Here is a 24,422-nt window from a genome sequence, read left to right as displayed (position 1 = left end):
ATTATATTTTGGTGTAATCTAAAATTATTATTGGTTAAGGTTATTAGGAAAATGTATTATTATTAAATTAACTATAAATATCTTTTTCGTAGTATTAAATAAAAGATGGTTAATATATTGCGTTATACTAATATGTATATATATATACATATATTTACATAGGAAAGAACATAATATTTATTATACGTGATATATTTTAAGTGAAGTATACTCTAAAATATACGAATTGTAAAAATATTTTTAATAGAATTTTAGTTGTGCTTCAATCTTATAAAAGGAAAGTTATATAACGAATTAATATCCATTTTAATAGGATTAATAGTTTAGAACTTATGGATAATATTTTAATTTTACTCTTATTATTAATTTATTTTATTATTTTATAATTATTATGAAATATACAATCAATTATTTTTTAAAAACAAAAAAATGCCCTTCACAGAATTAAGAAAATGAGATATTTTTTTACATATAAACTTAAAAAAAAGTTAAAAGAAATACATTTCGAATTTTAAAAATATTTTTCTAATTGTTAATGTTTTCTTGTTTAAATCTTATATCTTTAATATATAAATGAAAGCGATCTTTGAAGTACTAAAATTATTTCTTTATAAAAATTAAGTATATATCGAATTTTTAGAACTAAGAAAATAATTTTTATAGATTAATTCTAGTTAAAATATATTAAGTCGATAGTAAATAAATGAAGTTGTAAGATAATATTACTTTATTAATTTTATATTTTATTTTTGTTATGTGTCACAGTATGTGGTTGACAATGTATGTAAATATATATTTTAATAAATAATTACTGTTTATATAAAAACAATAATTAACCATTATAACAGAATAAATTTTGATTTTATTTTAATTATATTTGTGCATCATGTTCTCCGAACTTTGTTTTTACTAAATCTATGCTTACTGTAAAGAAATGATAATTAAAAATAAAATTTGGAACCTCATTATCATTAAAATTATTTCATTTATCCTTTTTAAATGAATATTTCAGTGTTTGAATAATTTTCTATAATTTCAATATTACATGTATTTTTTTTTATTATTTTGAACGCAATATTAAGTATAGTGCAAAATATATTATATATTTTTAATAAATAAAATTCGTATTTACAGTAAAATTTAAAGACATATGTAACTATGTACAATAAAAAAAATGAGTGCGTACATGAAGTTTACAATTAACAAATTACCATGGTGCCTAAAAATTTCATATGATGAGAAATGAAATCCTCCTTTTATAAATTGTTATTTTTATTTGAATGTATAGATAATAAATTGTGTAGAAAATATGGAAATGGATTCTATCTGGAAACTCAATAAAATAAGTATTACATTTCTATTTCTCAGATTCTATAAACATAAACATGTTACTTGCTATTATATTTATGGGAATATTTGTTGTATTTTTCTTTTTATATGGAGAAAATAAAAGCGAATCATAGACATTTAAATAATATTTGTTATTATTAAAATTTACTTTATCAAAAAATTTATAATGTGGTTACACTATTTTTATTATTTATCATATATCAATTTTTTTAATCATATGTATCTTATGTATAAAATAAGGTATTAATGCAGTAAAAAAACAATAAGAATAATGCTAGAGCAGAACATATTTATGAATTATAAAATAATGGTTAGGATTTTTCCCATTTCAATTCAATTAAAATTAGAATTAATCTACCTTAGCGCCAATAATAAATACCCTGTCAACAATATCACATATAATATATATCAATAGAAGAAAAAAAACGTTAAAACTGTTACATAATGTGTAACATTTTTAGAAATATTAAATTGAATGTGGACAAATAATAAAAATTTTGAATAAAGTTATAAAGAAAAAGTAAATATATACTTTATCTTTTGATTAATGTTTTTGTTCCAAGATTTTACATTTTTTATTTATATAATATTATTATTGGTGTTGTTTCTAATGTCGTTTTTTCTTCTGTAATACTAATAAAATAAACGCTACCTTATATTGTTATATAAGGATATCCACTTTTGCTTTATCATCTTGTGTTATATGCTTATGTTTTAAAATTATTTATATTTCATTCTAAGGGGAATCTCGTTTAAAGGGAATTTTCTACTACTAATTTTAAAAATAGCATCGTATTTATTTTATATTTTTTTTTGAATAATTTTTATAGTCATATATTCATTTCTTTATTTATCGTTTACATTGCTTTTTAATGAATTTGTACATAAGTGTAACATATATATCACTATGTATTTTATTTTCTATTGAAAATAATATAAACAATTAATATTACATCAAGTGTGTCCTTGAGGTTGATAGGATATGTTATGAGAACTTCCTTCATAATTTCTATTCACTTCTTCATGAAGGTTTTGTAAGGATTCACTCGATTCTTCTTGAAATTTGTTAAGTTCAATAATTTTTTTTTTTCGTAAACGATTATATGTCCAAAATTTCAGTGGAGTAAACTACATCAAAATATATATATATTTATTTAAAAATATAATTTTTATATGTTTATAATTTTTGTGAAAATAAATTATTCTATATGTGATAAATTATTATTAATTTTAAGTATAATTCTTATTAACCTTATATAAAAATAATATAGTGAAAGACATTAGTAATACGATAGCTGTTGTTATAATGGGAACAAATATGTAATCTACTTCTTCTTTAGGTGATAATATTTGTGTTGAAGTTTTTTCTATTTGTGGTAACGTTTGTGGTAAACCATTGCATGGAGTGAAATTATTCATTTTATAATCATATGCTTTCTTAAAATTGTTTAGCTCCTCACAAAATAGACCTTCATTATTTCTTTGACATTCTTCGTAATTATTCATATAAAAGCTATAAAGATTTCTAATATTATTACAAATATTGCCACTAGTATCCTTGTCTTGACCATTAAATTTTTCAAAGTCATCATAATTAATGTATAAATCTTTAAGTTTTTTTAAAATATCAGGTTGAATTACTGTGAATTTTTGGACACATATATTACCTAACAGGGATGAAAATTCATTATATCCCTGAAACCATTCAGGTTTCTCATTATAATTATTATCTGAATTTATCTTATAATTTAAGTATTTACAACGTTTGAGGCTATCATCTTTATAGTGCTCCTTTATTTCAATTAAATATCTACCAACATCTTGGCATGGATTAGTAAAATTAGGGTAATGATTCAACTGTGCAGCACATTTCTTTCCAGGATTTTCACCTTTTACCCCCGACTTGTTATTATAAATATCTAAGATAACATCTTCAAATTCCTGTTTATATTTAAGAAATAATGTCACGGAATTTTCCTGAAAAGAAAAAAAGTACGATTTTAATATGTAAGTGTGCAAAAACATAATTTGTTGCAATATATTTCTATATCATTACTAGAATGGAGGATTCCTTAATATAATAATACATATAATTATTATAACATAAAAATGCTTATTACATTTTCTGCTGGATCTCCGGATGCCATTATATATAAGTATATGTGTCAAAATTGGAAATAATTAAATTGGTATCATGTTAATTTTAGTATAAGTAAAAATAAATATATAATATGTTTATATGTGACGTATTTTTTTTTTTCATACATAGAATTTTAAAACATAACTAAGTAAAAGTTTCTCCTTATATTTTGATAATATTAAAATAACTTCATATGCTTAGTACACTATAAATTAAATCCTTTAATTGAAAATATAATAATTTGAAAAACAGTATCACTTTATTGTAACTAAAAAATAATTATAGAGAAAAATATTCTTTTCTATATTTTTATTAATATGAAGCTTATGTAATTCTACTGATATTTTATACAAAAAAATAAATTAATTTTAGTACATACTAATATGAATTTCTCATTATACTGTAATATATGTTTAGGAATCTATTTGGGTCTTTAAAAATATTATAAATAATTAAATATTAACTATTTATAAGATATATAATTTTCTCTTTTATTTTATTACGACTTTTTTAATTATTAAAATAATACCATTCATATTATTTAATTTAATATTTATTATAAGTATCAATAACATATATATTAGTCAATAAACTGAACTTCACGAATATTACTAAAATTTAATTTTAACTAAATAAAAAAAGATATTTAGCTAAAAAGAAGTATAGTATATGAAAATAGGCATTTAATTGTTAAATGAAAAATATACATCCTCAAAAAATTTATTTTAATTATAAATATAATATTCTATGAATGTAATATATCGTATAATTTTAAAATAATCTGCTAATTCTCTTCATTGTATTATATACAGAAGTTAAAGTTTTACTTTCTTCTTTAGAACCATCATAATGGGATAATATATATATTTATATTCGATATATAAATGTATGCAGAAGTAGTAAATATGTTTATATTATAGAATAATTATTATTATATATTAAAAATAAAAAGCAAAATAATATAATATTTATCTTAATTGCTGTAGTAAAATTTATTATTGAAATCATTTGTACATGTAGCATAACAAAAATATAGATTAATATGTCAATCAATATTTATCGTAATAATCTATAGAGCATACAACTTATTAGCAATGTTGTTTATGGTATGTGTTTATATTTCAATATATAATAAAACAGTTGCGAAGGTTAATATCATAATATTTTTCAATTATGTATATGTTACTTCTACTTTATTTATGATATTATATTTCATATGAGTTCTAACATATTATAACATTTAATTCAATGTATTTAGAAAATAATATTAAATTATTATTATTTTTTTTTTTTTTATATATATTTTATTGTTCTAAATTATCTTACGATTATATACGTTTAGTATAATATATAAATTATAAGATATGTCTTAATTGAATCAATATATTTAACATATAATCAAATATATTTAAAAAAAAACTAAAAAATGAAATAAAAGAAAATATGTTTTTGTTATTATTTCATATATGTAATGATTTGTCATTTTCTTCATAAGCTATGTAGAATTTTAAATAGTACAATAAGCTTTATAATTGCTAAAATAAATATTAGTTAACGTTATTTTGTAGTGGATATTCTTTTGCTCTTATATCATTTTTTTATTTATAATATTAAAATTTGCTTTTTTAATTTTTACATCATCGTTTAACTTAATAAAGTATAATATATATCAAGGCTCGTTATATATTTCAAAACATTACGGTTTTGTAATTCGACTTTAATATTAAATCATAACTATGTTCGTAAGTCCATGTATGTAAATATTTTTTTAAAATATTTAATATATTTTTAATGTACTTGCAATATGTTTATATTATAGTTAAATTAAATAATTTATTAAGTTTACATATCAAATATAAGAAATATAAGAAAACATACGTATTAATATCTCTGTAATTTATACACAATATTAATGAAATATATAAGTGATATAAATATTACATTATAAAACATAAAAGTATTTTTTGAAAGGAGACATATATATTAAAATAATATACTTTAAAAGAACTATATATTCATTATTTGTAATATAAAATAAGAATATTTAAGTTCATTTAAATTTATTAAATATTTTTTGAAATATGGATAAAGTTAATATTATTAATAAGTAAAAACAATTGTTTTCTTAACAAAATATTATTGATATACTATAATATATATGTTTTATGTAATATGAGGATATTATATTACAAATAAGTATTTATATTTCAGTTAGGATTGTGTTATTTGATCGTCATGCTTATAATTCATTCAGAAACATATTTTTTATATTTTTTATATTAATATTATTACTGCATTAATTATAATGTTTAAAAAATAAGCAGAATTCTGTTATTATAGCTTTTACTCAATACAAACTAGTAAATAAAAATTTATAATTTACTAATTTTTTATGGAATATGATAAAAATAAAAAATTATTATGTATCAAAATGGATTAAATATTTTAACAAATAGATCTACTATTGGTTTATGTTATAAATAAATAAATATATATATAATTTATACAATAATAATAAAAAATATAAGAAGAAAAAATATTATTAACTATATATTAAAGAAAAGTATTATTCTGTAATTACAAAAAAGAGAAAAAGAAGAATTATTGAAAGTCAAAATTTATAAACACACTTCAAAACTCAAAAAGGTAGTGTCTAAATTTTTTTATTAATATAATAAAAATAGATATCTAATTGAAAGGGAAAAAATAAAAATATATGATATTTTTTGAAATTCCTATGAAATAATTTTATTCTGTTTCATTTGTACTTCATTTTAAAAAAGTGTTGAAACTTATCAATTTAGTACTGTTTAAATTATATACTTTTATATAATTATATTTTATATCTTTGATATTATAAAAATGTTTATAAATTATAATGTGTAAAAAAAAAGAACAATAAAACCATAAGAATCATTTTTAATTATTGGTTTATATCTTTTTTTAAAAGTGAATAATAAGGTTAATATAAAAAATTATGTATCCTGAATAATTTCATTACTATCACATTTTTGTCATTTTAACAATTTCATTGATATTTAAAATTTATTATAATAACACTTATATAAACAAAAAAATAAATACTTTAATAATATTAAGGTACATAAATATGTATGAACATTTTTTATTAAAGTCACAATATTGTTGAGAAAAAAAATTAAATTCTTTATTAAGAGAATGAATTTTTATATATGATTTTTTCATTTTGCGTATATATAAATAACTTAAGAAAAAATTATTATATATATAACAGTTAAAGTATTATAAATTTATAATAAATAAGAACTATTTATATGTGAACATTTATTAGGGCATAGAGATTAACAGTTTTTTATAGAATATATAGTTTACTTTTGTATAAGATAAATTATATGTGGAATATAATTACCTTTTCATATATTTTAACATCTTTTTTTTTTTAATGAACAAATTTACTATATCAGTTAAAGCATTAATTTCCAAATAATGCGAATACTTGTAGATTACATAATAATTATCTTTTAAAAAGTAAAAAATATTGTACAGTTATTTTTAATGGAATAAAATATAATTATATAAATTTATGTAATAATATTATATTAATTCAAAAATAGTGTTAAAATTTATTTATTTTGCTCTTTTTTATTATTAAAAATGTTAATTTTTTCTATGTTTAATATTTTGGAAAATGTCAATATTAATATATATATTTTTTTTTTGATGTATATAATATCATCTTACGAATTTTATTGAATAGAGTATTAATATAATATTCTAATGGATATTTTTTTAGAAAGAAAAAATTGCATATGTAATAATAATATATTTTAAGTATCGGAGTTTCAAACTTCATAATTCATTCTTGTCTTTTTCTTTTTTATTACTTGTTACTTTACATTCCTCTTCTTTATTTCTTACATGCATTAAAAAATTCAAATAACCTTTTTTTTTAGCAGCACCTCATCTTAAATATAATCAAACTATATTTTGGTTGTATTACTATCAATTTATGAAATGTGTTTTTCTGCTATATCAATAAATTTTTCGACTGTCCCATTATTAACTATAGAACTTGCATATAAGTCATCTTCTACTATCCAATCTTTTATCTCATTTTCGAAACTGTCCTTCCTATATGAGTATGGAATTCCTTATTTCTTTTATTTTCTATATCACTGTTGATATATTCAATTGTATTTTCTGTAATTTCTTGTTTGTTACCTGAATATACTTCTGCCCTCTATTAATTTATTGAACTATCCAAGTATGTTTCCCTATTATCAAAATTCACCTCTTTTGTATATTCTTCTAATATTGACATAAGAACAAGAATACACATCTTTGTCAATAATTTTTTTTTTTTATATATTTATATAATTCTTTATAATTTTCTTTTTGCTGCAATTCTTCTACATTTATTAATGATATATAATTTATGGTTTCTTCACTTACACATTCTTCTGATGTACTCGGCAACTTCTCTGTTAATACCTTAAGTCATTCTTGTTCCATATATTGTTCTATAATATTACGGTTTTCTGATAAATATTGTTTCCATAGATCTTTTTCTATTTCTAAAAATAAAATTTTGCGATTTTCATAAGAAGATTTCTTTTTTAAATCTTTAATTTCATGTATAGAAGCTAGTTCCTTTTTCCATTCATTTTTTAAATTATTATATCAGTCCACTTTATTCAATTTTTCAAAAATATTTCTATGTCTTTCTATCCATTTATTCCATAAATTTTTTTGTTTTTCAATATCACTGCTACTTTTAATATTTTCCGTTATTAGTTCATCATTTGTTAAATTAGGATAAAGCTCATATAACTTTTTTGTGAACACTTCTAAGCATATTTCTAAAAATTCTCCTTTTTTGTAATTCCATTCTTCATTTTTCCATTCTTGAAGCACTTCCATATGTACTTCTATAATAGTTTTGGACCTTTTCCTTTTTTGCTTAGACTCATGTAAATTTTTTATCATGTTATCTTCAAGTATTTTTATTTTTTTAGTAATTTCTTCATCATCATAACACGGGTGTTCCAAATGATTATGAGTTAAAAATTCTTTTTTTCTGTTCGAATGTGAAGGTATTAGTATTTTAAGAAATTTTTCTTGTCTTCTTTTTATCTTTTTTTTTTTTTTTAACTGTCCCATTAATGTGTACTTTCATATAAAAAATACATATTCATGAAATATATTATTACTGAAAACTAATGATTATAGTGTTTTTAATACTTAAGTTTTATTTTACTTTAATAAAAAGAGAAAATACGATAATAATTAGAAAGGTTATTAAAATAGATGATATGTATTTATTAGATGAATTTCCTATGGGATCTGTAATATCATTTTAAATATGTATATCATATATTGTTGCTAATTCATAATTAGAAAAATAAGATGCATTACGGTCACCAGAAGTTACAGAGGGTATAGTTGAAGTTAAAGAACTTGGAAGGGATTTTGATATTGGAGAAGATAGTGTGCTTTCGGAAGCATTTTCTGGTTTTATGTCTAGTAGAACTGGTGCACGAGGTACAGATTCACTTGATACTTCTGTGGATGGTTGGGAATTTGAGAAAACTGCTTGTGTCGGAGACTGTAAAGAATTTTCAGAATTAGCTTCAACTTCATTAGAAGGAGATTCAAGTGATGATAAATGAGCTAGTGTTTGTACTTCAGGTGCAGATGGAGGTTCCAGTTCTTCTTTATTTTTTTCTTCATGTTGATTATGCTTTGTATCATGATTCATTTGATTAGTGGCAGCTCCCTCTGTAGGTGCAGCTTGTTCGGGTTAATCATATGATACAGGTGATTCCCCCTTTTTTTCTTTATCTTTTGTTTGTGAACCTATTTCTTCCTTTTCAGATTCACCTTCACGACGTTGTAATTTATTTACTGGGGGGAAGTCAGTAAGTTTTTTGAACGTTTGATCATTCATTAAGTCGCATATATATTCTGAACGTCTTTTTTTTTTTTTTTTTTTTGGTCTGTTTTTTGGTAGAATGTTCCAAAAAGGCTTTTCTTTTCCTCAAAATAGTTTTTCTTTTGCTCAATCCACTCATTATATTCATTACATCTACATGAATACTTATCAGAATTACTTGGTAGTTTCTCTTTCAATCGTTGTATTTCATCCAAATATTTCTTTCTTTTATCACAAAAATCAACTTCTTCATATTTTAATTCTAAATTTTTTTTATCTTTTTCCTCTAAAATCAAAGGGCATTCTCCATATTTATTTAGCTTTTCATAGTGAGATTGTGTCCAACCCTTTATTGCTCTTTCCCAAATTACTTGATTATGATATGAGGGTGCTATCTTATTATGAATTACATAATTAGCCAAATCTAGGCATTTTTTCCTGAATTCTTCTTTATTATTCTCTTTATTTAATGAACTGGTTTTCTCAATTATATTTTTAGTAATATTTTTAAAATCTTGATCGCGAACAAATCTGAAAAAACCTGTTCCTCCAATATTTAAGTGCTAAATTGATGAAAATTATTAAGAATTATATAAGAATTAATTCTTACGTTTATTGTATTATCATTTTTTTTTTATCATTAATAAAAATATATGTACAAATTTATTCATATTAAAAATTAACGAATAATACCGAGGAAAAGCATTTTTCCATAGTGACACTCTATTATTACGCTAGGATTTTGTATACAACATTCTGTAGTAAAAATACAAACCAATATCTTTTTATTTATCAACGTGTTTATTTTTAATTAATATATATTAATTAAAAGAGAATATAAAATTTCAAATATGTAAAAATATATATGAGATCTATAAAATAATTTAATACATTATTATTTATTTTATACGCTTATTAAATTGTTTAACCTTTAATAAATATATCACAGGTAATATATTCATAGTAATATTATTTTAAATCATAGTTATATTCATATTTTTATATATAATTCTTATTGGTCCTATAAAGAAGACAAATAAATAATAATATAAAGTTATATGAGTAACATTAAGAAGTAATATAAAAGTTATTGTATAAAGTTTGCATTATTATAAGTAATATTTCTTTTTTTATTATTTATTTTTTTTCTTAATACAAACTTATAAATATGAATATTATTATCAGTACTATTGCAAATAAATCTTTTTAATCCACATTTTTTTTGAAAATAAATAATTTATAAACCATATAATTAAAAGTACTAATATTTATTTCTTTATATTATTATACGTTTGTCACTTTTGATAGAAACATTTATAGTTTTAGAATTATTATTTACATTTACTACTATATTATAGAGATTAGAATTAATAATATGTAAATTATAAATATATGTTATATTTTTTGTAAAAGGTAAATACGATAAAAATGTACTTATAACTCTTAATATTATAAATATATATATATATATATATATCAATTTCCTAAATATTAAATATTTATGGTGTATATTTTACCATTGAATAATTTTTAAATAGTATAATTTATTGTATACATATATTCTTCGTTATAATCCTATTATTACTTATAGATAAGAATGATTTTATATGTACTAAGTTTTAATTAATTAAATGTACATTTAGGTATATTAATTAATTAAAATAAATTTGGCTTTTTATACAAAATATGAAAAATTATTAGGATACACGTATGGTAAAATTAATTATAATGTATGGTTAAAAATTAATAAAATATATTATAAGTTTGAAATAAAAATTAATAATATTATAATTCCATGTAAATAGAATAATGTATTACATTATAGAATACAAACTATTTTGAAGCCACATAGTTATATTTTTTTTTTTGATAATATGTATATATATTAGGATAAATAGATCAAAACGTTGTTAAATATTTTTGTTTTCTTTTTTATACATTTAATAACTATCTAAAAATAATAACTTTTTAACAATATTAATAAATATGTATTTAGCATGAAAAATAAAAAATCCTATATATAGTTTTATAATATTATTTGAGACATGAATTTGTAAATGAATTTACAGAAATTTCTAACCGTATTACTAACCATATAAGATATTATATTATAATGTAAGTATTTATTTCTAATTAGATTTTTTCCTTTGAAACATGTATATAAGTAAGAGATAATGGTGAGGAAATTAAAAAAAAAAAATTTTAATTGATAGTATATATTTGTAAATAATAATTTCACATAAACGATTAAGTTATAATATTTATGAATAATTAATCTAATATATAAGTAATTATTGTTTTTATTTTTAATTCTTAATTTAATCTGTTACATTGTTTTTGTGCGTTCTATTGTTTGCTTTAATTTTAATCCTTTATATTGCGTCCTAATCCATTTTAAATCGTATTGTTTAGTATGAATATATTGGGAAATATATATAAAAATAGTTTCTGATGTTTTAGGAAATTTTATATATTTATAATTTCATTTGAGTATATTAATTACATGTATTATTAAAATATTATATAGTGAACTTATTATCGTGAATGTATATGTGACAAAATAAAAAATCCATATTATTTTCTAAAATATTTGTAAGAATAAGAATAAAATTGAGTGTAATTTTATTTGAAACATCTATATAAAAATATTCATTTATTTTTTTTATTTTAATATTTTATAAATATGTGAAAAAGAAGTTTTTCTTTTTTGATATAATTATTTTATTTTATGTTTTTTTAAGATCAGAATAATTTTATGATACTGTATTTTATATAAAACAATTAATTTAAATAAATTCAAAATTAATAACAATTAGAATTAATTATTGAATATTTCATGATACTATTATGAATATAGTATTTATTAATTTAAGAAATAATATTTAACAATGAAATAGCTTTATTGAACATTTAAACTTTTATCATATAATTCAACAACTTTATTGCTATATGTATAAAACATCGCAAAATGCATCTAAGTAAATAGATAAAATTAATACTTTTTTTTTTTATGTTTCTTTAAACAATATATGATAATTTTTTGTCATTTATTATATATAAATTTTCAATACAGTAACTGTTATATATATTGCTATATCTAGGCACATACATATATAAATTTATAGTTCACAAACATTTATACTAGAATTTATAGTTATCAATACATTCTAATTATAATATCAGTCTTAAAGAATATTATATATGAAAAAAATAGAAATAAATAAATCTATTTTATTTTGAATATGTTACAAATTTACTTAATCCTTTCACTTGCACACAGGAATATAGAGGCACAATGTCTCATAGGAGAAACATAACTTTTTAAGTAATTTCATGTATAATGTTATAAATTTTACTTATCCATATTATTTTAATGTATAATATGTGATATTATTGTTATATATATATTAATATCATTTAAAGATATTTTTATTATTTGTTATCTTTCTTTATATAATTTATTTAACATCATATTCTATGGTTTTAGCACTGATATTTGAAATAACGAGTTACATAATTTTTCATATTTTGGACAAATTATCTATAATAAAGTAAAAATCATTATTGATGTAATAAAATTACATTAATGTGTGGAACATCTTTATTATAACCACTTTTTAGAAAAGATAATGATAATTTTATCTTTCCATTAAACATAATTATAAGGTTATGCAAAATTATTTATTCAATTGCACTTATATACGTATAATAGGAATTGATTTCTCATAATAAATAATCGATGTTATAAATAAATATTTGGGTAATAATATTAATAATAAAGAATTTATATATTATATCTGTCTCTTCCACATAATATGTAAATTTACATAAAATATTTATGCTATAATTTAATATTTTTTGTTTATTTTGTTAAAGTAGTTTACATACATTTTTATATAAGTATCTTTTATAGTTCTATTCGACTTAAAATAATTTATATATCTATAATTTTGTAATAATATCATTAAAAAAATTATCTTGAAACCTTTTTTTGTATTTATTTTAAATAAATTTCAAAAAAAAATTGTTAGGACATTAATTGATATAAAAAAAAACTAATATTATTTAATATATAAATGTTATTTTTTACATTATAATATGTCATGTAATATATGCTATCGGATGAATATATCTTTGCATTTTAAGAATCATTTATCGTTATATTATCCAGTGGTTCACCTAGAAATTTCAAAATATTTTTATTTTTTCTTATTGAAGACATTAACGGAGTCCAAATAAACTAGTATTAATATAAATTATATGTATATATATATAATTAAAACACTATTACTCCAAAAATTTCCTGTCCTCATAGATTACAGGGGTGGTGGAATGGTATTCTCTCTTTTAGCTAGAATAACTTATAGTGCTATAAAAGAGAAAATATATGAAAAGTAATGAATTAAATGTTAATATAACCATTGGAAATTATAAGATAAATTCTTAAAAAGTAGTAGTAGAAGAAGATTGTGCATGAGTGTATAACTGTTCTAGTGAATATTTTATAATAATGGAGATTCATTATAATTGAATATATTCACTTAATATAATCAGAAATTTTAAGAATGGTACAATTATGCACTTAATAATATAATTTTTATCAATTCTTCATTAATTTTTAAAATTTTTCATTTAAATGAACATATTAGATATTTTCTGTATCACACATCCATTTATATAATTAATATATAAACGTTCATATTTTTAGGTTGTATGTTAAGAGTGTATTTATTATTTTTAGTATGAAATTTTATTAGACCTAGTAGAACATATAATTATTCTGTAAAATTATAAAATAGTAAACATTTCAAATATTTTTATTTTGTATAAAAGAAAAAACTTAAGCTACTGTATGTGAATTATGATGAAACCTTATAAACCGTGGATTAAATTCTATAATTATTGAACATTTAAATGATATCATATTTTTTGTAGATATTGTATTATATATCTTGCACAGGAATGTAAATAATATAATTAAATTTTATATTATTATATATTTAACTTATTTTATTTGTATGCATTAAATATTAATTATATTATTTATTAAATGTAAAAAATACATAATACGAAAATTACGTTAACTTTATTGAGTAATATATATATAACAGAACAATTTATCCATGATATATATACTTAATAAGGAGAAAAATTAATATTTTACAAGGAAATTAAACAATTAGTTCATTATTTTCTAACTTAAGAGAGGTATAAATAATTGTGAAAAATAAAGATATATTTTCCAAGAAGACCCAGAAAAAAGTTTAAAAATAACCAATATTTCTAGAACAGAAAAATACTATTTTTAAATAATTGCTTGGAAGAATATAATTATGTAGTATCCTTATTTTTAGAAAATTATTTTATAATATATATACGTGGATTATTATATACTTTTAAAATCGGTAAAATTATATTATATAAAGAAACATTAAATGAAATTAAAAAAATGGGACAATAAAATTTGAGAAAAACCTAAAAGAGACTAAATAAAAGAATTAATAAGTGTTGTTACGATAATAATATATAGATTAAAAGAATAAATATATATTAAATTTAATTTTTATAATTTAAAAATGGCGTTTTAAATTTAGGAAATTTTTTTTCTATTTCAATTTTCAACTTATTAACTTGCAGGCTAAGACTTTTTAATAAGAACAATATAAAATTATATATAAGATTATTACAATAAATTTTTACGATTATGATATTTTTATAAATATAATCCTCACTTTATCTTTTAAAAAAATAAATTATTTGGAAAAAATATGTTTCTTCCGTTAAAAGTATTTTTAATAAAATGTTATTTTTTATATATTTATAAAGATTTATTATGATTTACCGTTAAAATACATTACAAGCATTGAGTATTTTTAAATGAATAAAAACAAAATAATAAATTTATTTGAAAATCATACATAGAAAAATTATTATACCATACTTTTTAGTAAATTATACTGTTGTACTTAATGATTCGTTACAAATCATTTTTATTCTGTATATTATTTGTAAATTTATTTCATATATATTTCCAAATTAATCAAATTATTTGTACTATGTCAATGCTTATTATATCTTTAATCTCCTTTCTTTTTTTTTTTTTTTTTTTTTTTTCGATTATATTAATATTCCTTCTAAATGTTTACAATTAATTAAAAATAATTAAGTAGTTAGATATAAATACTTTTCACTTAGAAATAATGATTTATATTTATTTTAATTAAATCTATAACTTTCAAAACTTTTCGAAAAAACAGGAAAATTAGAACTTATTTAACTTTATATATTTTTTCAGAAATTAGGTATTTCCATATATTCTCGATTCTATAAGCAAGGACTATAATATAAAAGATCGTACTTCCTTTATGCATAAATTTATTATGCTGATATATTAACATTTTACAAAATATTATGTAAAATATAGTTATCCTTATTTATTATTACTGTTTTTGTGTTGTTATAATTAATATTTTTTTACAAATAATTTCTTTAAAAACATCATGTTAATAAAATTATAATTTTTAATGACAAGATATTCATAACATTACTTATTGGTTTTAGGGTATGAAATAATGTATTTTATATGTATACTATACGATCTATATGGTATATAAATTCCGTATTTCCTTATAATATGGAAATATTATTTTTTTCATAATATATTCTGAATGAAATTAATAATAAAAATCATTTAGTTAAACTACTCTGCTAAATCATTAAAATATATATTTTGAATATTTTTATATAAATTAATATTATTTTATTTAGATGAAAGTTATTTTTTTTTAATAAACACTATAAAGTTAAAAATTATATAATACCTTTTTAATATTATTTTTGTATATCGATGTTATAAAATACTCTACATTTATATAAATTTTATTAAGTAGATACAAAAAAAAAAAAAAATTAGAATTAAATAACTAATATAATATCCTTTGCCTTTAAGAGGTTATAGTATAACTTTTTATGTATTTTTTACTAAATATTTTAAATTATTTAAAGAACAGAACTTGGAAAAAAGCATTATGATTTTCTCATTTATTAAAATTGTTGTACTTATCTTCTTAACGTGGATACCGCATCTAAGTAATCATGTGGTATGATAAAATTATTTAAGAATATTTTTGTTATTTATATTTTTCATTTTATATTTTTATGAATACTGTTTTCATCATTATATTATTTATTCATTAAATAACTATTATTTATTTTGGATTTTTAGATTACGTCTAACAAATACCTAGGCAAAAAGTACACGCTTGCTATAAAATTAGACGACAGAATATATCGATTACTAGCAAAATATAAAAAGGATAAGGATTCAAAAGTTGTAATGTTAAGAGATGATGTATCAAATAATGGAATGAACAAAAAAATGGATATATCTAATACTGAAAAGGACTGCACAGAAAAAAAGAAAGAATTATATAGAGGTTCATTAAATAATTATGATAGACACAAACAAGATATGAACAATAAATATTCTAAATTTATGACAAAAAAATACAGTCATCTTGAAAAAAAAATATTCAAAGAGCTGGATTTTGTAGATTTTCTTAAAAGGAACAAGAATATTAGTGATAAGACTTACAAAAAAATAATGCGTAAAAAATTCTCATTACGATTAGGATCACCTTTATTATTGTTTTTGTTGTTATCAACTCTACTTATAGTAGATATATCTCTGCGTTCATTTGGAGGAAAGGGATTTTTGGAATTATCAGGATTGAAATCGAGTTTAAATTCCTGGGAGGCAACTTTGAAGAAATATTTTAGTTGGTTATTGCCTGCTGGAGGTACATCTCAAAGTGTATTAGGAGCATTATTTAATATTGTATTATATGTTATACCCTTTTTAATATTAGGTGTTACACTTATATCGTACGTTTTTTATTACCATAAAAAAGCTAAAAAATATGAAAAAATTAAGTTCAGTAAAAAGTGAAATGAATAATAAGGAATTTATTTTTTTAAGGTAACATATATTTTAATATGATGTAATATTTACAATGTCATTAGTTATGTGTACAATAAACATATAGTTAATTGCTGAAAATTTATGCAAGCAATTACATATTAATGCATTTTCTAATTCCAAAGAATAAAAATATATGTTCTTAGCTTTTTTATAGATTTGAATGTTTTAAGTTTTTATAACTTGTGTTTTAAATTATTATATTGTGTAATTATATATTACAGAATAATACATATATTTGCGTATTAAAATAGAATTCTAAGAAAAGTATATATTTGTGCTTTAAAAAGCATACGTAACAGTAGAATTAACATAATTTTAATAGAGTATTTTTGTTTATTTTTATTTAAACTAATATAAACAATGATTACTATTTTTTTTCTTTTTTTACAAGAAAATTACTATTTGTTTAAGTAATTAGAAAAATAACCTATTAATTCTAATTTAATAATAAATAGGTCTTTATTTGTATTTAAAGAAATGAAGTGAGTATATATTGTTGCACTGATATGTATACATATATTTACTAAAAAAAAACTTAATATTTATTTTGTAATATATGTCTTTGAGATATATGCTATTCCTATTTTCCCTAAAAATTTAATAAAACATGTTTAATTTTATTTTTTTGAAAGACATAAAAGGGGAATTATTAATATATAATAAAATGAGATTCATTTTATGCATGGATTATTTATAAGAGTTAACTAATTTAGGAACTCCAAATCCTTACAGTATAATGAAAAGTTATGAATATTTATAATTTTATTATTCTTCATAATTGTAGTATTACTTCTATTTTGAAAAAATGAACTAACAGTAAATTTCATTGAATATATATAGATAAATATAATATATATAATTCGTATATTTTGTATCATTCAATTATTTAATTAACGAATTAAATATAATCACATAATAATAGGTAATATGTACAAATCCTTTTTATTTTTCCCCCAAATATATGTAATATTCTATAAATGATTTATATGTCTACAAAGATATAAATTATCATTTCATTAATTAAATTAAATATGTATTTTATACAACCATTTCATTAACTTTAAGAATTTATTTTTATATTTGTCCTATCTTTTATGGAATTACACAAATAAATTATGTAAATACTAATATTATTTAAGGTTCTATGCATATGTATAGTTTACTTTTACTATAACTAATTTACTAATATTTATAACTATTATTTTTTTAATAAGGTAAGAGTAACAATATCGAATTATATTTTTTTTCATATAATTCATTAATATAGATTTGGAATTCAGGCTATATATAAAAAATAGTCTAGGTCTATTAGTGGAATTTTAGTTTTAGTAGAATCCGCACATAAGGGATTATTAGATTTATGCGAATTATAATGTTCCAGGAAATCAGAGTATTTCTGCATTTATTATTTAATTATTACAATTAAGTAATTGTTGATTTAGTTATGTTTTAAATATATTACATAAAATATTTTGATATAATAAATTTGCACATTATTTTTATCATTGTTAAACAAGTAAACGGAAAAAATAAAAAAAATCATGATAAATAAATATTCCAATGAATTTTTGAGGATGTAAAAAAAATTAAAGTGTTCTCTTAATTGTATTAAATGGAACTTACATTTTATTATAACTTATTTGATAGTACAATTTTTCTACTGTTTACTTTATCAGTTTTTATGCTTTAACATATTTATACGTAAAAAATTCTTTTTAATTAGGTAACATTTTTGTTGTTGAAATGATAAATGTTTGTAAGGAATACAAGAGGTTGTCATTAAGAATGTAAACACATGAACATATACATTAGTGGAATAAAAATATATTTATTTCATTTTACGAAACTTGATTTAGCAATTCAAAAAAACCATTTTAATTGTAATAATTTACTTTTTGTTTTTTTTTTTTAAGTAATTATAATTTTTTGAATATAATGGATTTTTAATTTTTAATTGTGTAAAAATGTAGAAAGTGTAACAATAACATGTTACAAAATAATTTTCTTGTCATAAGAAATTTTTATGTTATGTAAAAATATTAATTGTTTATGTTTCTCCTTATGAATATGTTTTCAATAGTATTTATTTAAACAGAATAGTATATTATGAATTCTTTTATAATTTTTTCAATAGGAAAAATAGCATATTATTCATATTCTAAAATTTTCTTTTAACAAACCTTTATATAACTTAAATTTATATTTAACATGGCTAGATTTATTTATAATATTATATGATTATTTTTATTTGCACATATTATTATTTAGTGTCATAGAATATAATATTCTTTTTATTTATTATATTAAAAAGCAGTAAATATAATTAATATACATAATGCACTTATTTTTTATTTTCTATGATGCATAAAAATAATCCACAAAAATTATGTATTAATTTAAGGCTATTTTTAACCTAGAATAATACTATATTTTAAAAGAAAATTATACTTGGAAATCTAAAAAATAAAAGGGTAATTTAAGAAATAAATAAAAAATATAATAAAAAATTAAAAATCACAGGGAAATGTATTTACAATTTTTATTTCTGGAAAGCAAAAATATATATTATTGTACAAAAAAAAAAAATAATAAAAACTTAATATACATATATGGTTTAAATGCAAATGAATATTTTTTTAACATTTCACTCAATAATATTATATTTTTATTTAATATTATAATATAAAAATATATTTCGTTTTTTTTATAATTATGAATGTTCATTGTGTTCTCAATTAATAGCGTTAATATATTCTAAGCTCAGAAGCTAAAAGACGAACAACTATTACTAATATACATTTATGTAAATTTAAAAATTTATTTCAGAGATTACAAAACAAATATAATATATGCTACTATATACTTTTAATTTTTATATATTTATATTCAAATTTTTTTTTATTTTATTTAATAAATATATATTAAAACTGGATAAGTAAATAATATAAATATGAATGTTTATATATCATTTTATTATAATAATTGTTATCTATAGAGCTTTATAAAAATTTTATTCTTATGAAGGTGTATTATATTATTACTTAATATAAAAAATTAAATATCAATTTATATTGTCATCACTCTTAGAAAAGTATTTTAAATTATTTGAATTCATATAAACATATAGCGAATACCATATAGAGAATAATGTTAACGATTTTTATAATAACTTATTAAGATTGTTGTTTTTGGAATGAATGATACTTTAATAAACTATATAAAATGATTACAAAAATTTTAAGAAAATACATAATACAAATAATAAAGATCGTAAATATACTTATTCTGCTTTAAAAATAATAATGAATTTAGGAAAATGAAGAATATAATTATATATATTTGAAAAGTCATTTAATATATGTTTTCATAATTATTAAGAATTTAGGTAATTTTGAAATAACTGTTACATATATATTTATATTATATAATATATATTATCAAGATTATGGACTTATTTACATCTGAAATTATATCTTTTTATTTTGAAAATATATATTAATCATTGTATTTTGTTTTTTAAATGAACTTATTTAGCTTTTATTTATGTAATTTTTTATTCAGAATAATTCATAATATCATTCTACAATCGTATATATATTGATATAAATTGTGGAAATAAATAATATTATATAAATATAATTGAAATATACAACAACGTAATATTTTAAGTTTCCAATATTTAAAAGAAGTAAAACGATGTGTGTAATTTTATAATTATAGTGTATAACAATCCTTTCAGGTATTTTAGATATAATTAATAAAATTATTCCCTAAGCACTTTATATTTAAGTTAAATCATTTATTAAATATACATTTATTAAAGAATAATATTTTTTCTCGATATATTAAAATTTTTATATTTGTATAAAAATTTAGCTTAATATTATAAAGAGAATATGCTTTAGAATAACCCACTAATTTGGATAAATACGTTAGTTAGTATATTAATTTTCATCCTGAAATGTAATCAATGTGTGTAAAAAATATTTATTATTTAAAGAAACAAAATACCAATGTATAATAATTTCTTTAATATGTAATATAAAATTGCTAGGAATATATTGCTATAAAAACAAGTATTTATGTTTATGCAATCGTAATATTAACTTCTTTATTATACATTAACACATAATCATATAACATTTATAAATATTAATATTGTACAAAACAATAATATATTATAGTATAATTTACTCGATAATTATTCACCTATGAATTTTTTTATTTTTTCAAACTTAAATTGTCGCATTTATATGACATATATAACGGTTTTATATATAATATCCATATATATATCAAAAAGGAGTTATTACTAATAAATATAATTTCATTTTTTAAAATAAATATAAAGTTATACGTATTATAATAAAAGATTATGTGCTATTGTTTTTTATATATAGAAAGTTATATTAATTAACAATGTCATTTTAGTAAGTTCAGATAAGCTATAATAAAATGCAATCTATAATGGAGGTCATATGACACATACTCGGTTTATACTAAATGAAAATATTGAAATATTATTATTTTAATAATCCATTTCTTTAGAAGAACAATGAATTTTTGTTTATAGAAAATATTTTAGCACTTATATAACTCATATTTTTTCCTTTATTTTTAGAATGATCTTAAAAGAGATTTACCGGAATTTAAATTGTAAGAAATATTTAATAATGAAAAGAGTTGTTATGGCTTTGATGAAAACTGTAAAGAATTTCAAAAATTTAAGGGAAAATATCAAGGAATTAGTGAACTCTGTATTAAAATTGAGAGAAATTTTAAGAACTAATCTACAATACTGAACTCAGAGTACAGTAATAATCGTTGTTCATAATTCACTTAGGTTTAATATTATGAAATATGAAAAATGTTTTATAAATATATCCAAAAGTTTTATGATTCATATTTTAGTAAAATTTACTATGTTAAAAATAAATATTACTATGAATCTAAAAGTTATTTTCACATTCCGTACAATCCAAATGACATTTTGAAAGAATGAAAAGAAAAAATGTATTTGTATAATTATTTTAAAAATTATAGCACTGCTGATTCTTGTGTTAATATTTATGATGATTTTATATATATCTAATATGATAAATACTTTAGTTCAATTAAATCGCTATATAAAATTTACAGAGTGGATTGTTAAAATGCATTTGGAAAGGATAATTGTTAAGATTATTTTACATGCAAAGAAGATTATAATTTCAATTATTTATTATATATGTTTTAATTTAACTGAGCAAAAGAAGATTTCATATTCCCTAAATATGCTGTTAAATATAAATCAAATGGTAGATAAAAAAAAAATGCGTATTCTCACGCAGAAAAAACCATCACTTTTAGATTAATTAGATGTTATCAGGTGAGTAATCCTCATGGTAAGTCAGTATAGTTATATAAAAGCATTCCCACAATATTAGAAGCTTCTAAAAAAATATGTAGATGAGAAAATATTTAAAGATAGCTTAAATTACATGTTTCTGAATTTTCACATAAAGTGTTAGTGCTTAGTGGTGAAAAGGGAGAAGTAAATATTGGAAGTGATATCTCAGATAGAGAACGTAATATGTAGAAACCTGAAAGGAAGTGAGTATATAAGAGTTCCTCATCAAAAAATGGATAGAAATCTTATTCCCATTTGTCAGAAAATGTTCTATAAGAAGATTTACCGAATTCCCCATCTCCAGTACGAGGGCCAAGATTAACAGAAGCAGATGCTAGTGAAACGGGATCTACTAAATAAAAGTTGAATTAGAGAGAAAACATATCTAAAGTTATATGATTTTTGCATACTGTTGATAATAATTCTAATACTTCAGTATGTGTGTATAATAAGCCTGGATCTATTTCCATCTGTCTAGGTATATCAGTTGCTAATATATTCGCCGTAATTATTATTTTTTCCCTTTTTACAAAGTACATACAAATTTCATATTAAAATATAAATCTTTTATATTGATATATATAATTAAATTTCTTTAAAATTTTATAATTTTAATATAAAAAAATATTATATTTTTTTTATATTGTATATTTTGTTATTAGATTACTACCTTTTCAACATGGCTAAATGAAGGGACAAAAAAAAGATAAATGAAGGATTTTTTATATAACAATATAGAGAAATCATAACAAGCTTATATTTTAATTAGTATCAGTAGAAATCCTAAAAGATATTGAACAATTTGTACTAGTCCGTGTACTTAAGTTTTCTTTTGTTAGTGTAACCCATATAACGAAGTAAATTAGAATAAGAATATTTAAAAAATAATAAATTGTAATCTATATGTAACAATTTTTTATAAGTAAAAAATAAAAGAAGGAAAAAGATAAAGTTGAAATTAATAGGATGTATAAATACTTTTAAATATCATACGAGACATATATGAAAAATCTAATGAAATATTCAAATATGAATGATATAAGGAAATAAAACAATTGTTTTATGAGAAGATAAATAATCATAAAAAATTTGTATTATACTATAAATTATATAACATAAAAGTATATTAAATATATTTTCCTCAGTTTAATAATTAAAAAAGGCACATTTTATTTATGATACAACTATGAATTTTTATCAGGGTGTCAGGGTTTAGGGTTTAGGGTTCAGGGTTTAGGGTTTAGGGTTCAGGGTTTAGGGTTCAGGGTTCAGGGTTTAGGGTTTAGGGTTTAGGGTTTAGGGTTTAGGTTTAGGGTTTAGGGTTTAGGGTTCAGGGTTCAGGGTTTAGGGTTTCAGGTTTAGGGTTTAGGGTTTAGGGTTCAGGGTTTAGGGTTTAGGTTTAGGGGTTCAGGTTTAGAGTTTTAGGTTTAGTTTAGGGTTTAGGGGTTCAGGGTTTTTAGGGTTTAGGGTTTAGGGTTTTAGGGGGTTAGGGTTGGTTTAGGGTTTAGGGTTAGGGTTTCAGGTTTTGTGCGGTAAGGGTTCAGGGTTCAGGGTTTAGGGTTCAGGGTTCAGGGTTTAGGGTTTCAGGGTTCAGGGTTTAGGGTTTAGGGTTCAGGGTTTAGGGTTTAGGGTTCAGGGTTTAGGGTTTAGG

General features: G+C 19.6%; 4 protein-coding genes across 4 annotated transcripts; 1 reads left to right on the top strand and 3 right to left on the bottom strand.

The window, feature by feature from the left end:
* Positions 1-2,304: 2,304 nt before the first annotated feature.
* MKS88_001758 (uncharacterized protein) lies at positions 2,305-3,497 on the bottom strand (the record flags this gene model as incomplete). Its single annotated transcript, XM_067214715.1, has 3 exons — positions 2,305-2,478; positions 2,602-3,327; positions 3,471-3,497. The coding sequence occupies 3 exons, from the start codon at positions 3,495-3,497 to the stop codon at positions 2,305-2,307; spliced, it is 927 nt and encodes a 308-aa protein (XP_067074065.1).
* A 4,652-nt stretch (positions 3,498-8,149) lies between these two features.
* On the bottom strand, positions 8,150-9,227 carry MKS88_001757 (uncharacterized protein; the record flags this gene model as incomplete). Its single annotated transcript, XM_067214714.1, has 2 exons — positions 8,150-8,638; positions 8,901-9,227. 2 exons carry the CDS (start codon positions 9,225-9,227, stop codon positions 8,150-8,152), a joined length of 816 nt encoding a protein of 271 aa, XP_067074064.1.
* A 42-nt stretch (positions 9,228-9,269) lies between these two features.
* On the bottom strand, positions 9,270-10,115 carry MKS88_001756 (uncharacterized protein; the record flags this gene model as incomplete). Its single annotated transcript, XM_067214712.1, has 3 exons — positions 9,270-9,349; positions 9,553-9,964; positions 10,095-10,115. 3 exons carry the CDS (start codon positions 10,113-10,115, stop codon positions 9,270-9,272), a joined length of 513 nt encoding a protein of 170 aa, XP_067074063.1.
* A 6,314-nt stretch (positions 10,116-16,429) lies between these two features.
* On the top strand, positions 16,430-17,349 carry MKS88_001755 (uncharacterized protein; the record flags this gene model as incomplete). The annotated part of the gene is made up of 2 exons (XM_067214711.1): positions 16,430-16,501; positions 16,627-17,349. 2 exons carry the CDS (start codon positions 16,430-16,432, stop codon positions 17,347-17,349), a joined length of 795 nt encoding a protein of 264 aa, XP_067074062.1.
* Between the last annotated feature and the right edge of the window lie 7,073 nt (positions 17,350-24,422).

This window comes from Plasmodium brasilianum, chromosome 7 (assembly GCF_023973825.1).
Source record: "Plasmodium brasilianum strain Bolivian I chromosome 7, whole genome shotgun sequence".
NCBI classification, from domain to species: domain Eukaryota; phylum Apicomplexa; class Aconoidasida; order Haemosporida; family Plasmodiidae; genus Plasmodium; species Plasmodium brasilianum.
The sequence above is the reverse complement of the archived record's forward strand: the minus strand, read 5'-3'. Positions and strand labels throughout refer to the sequence as shown.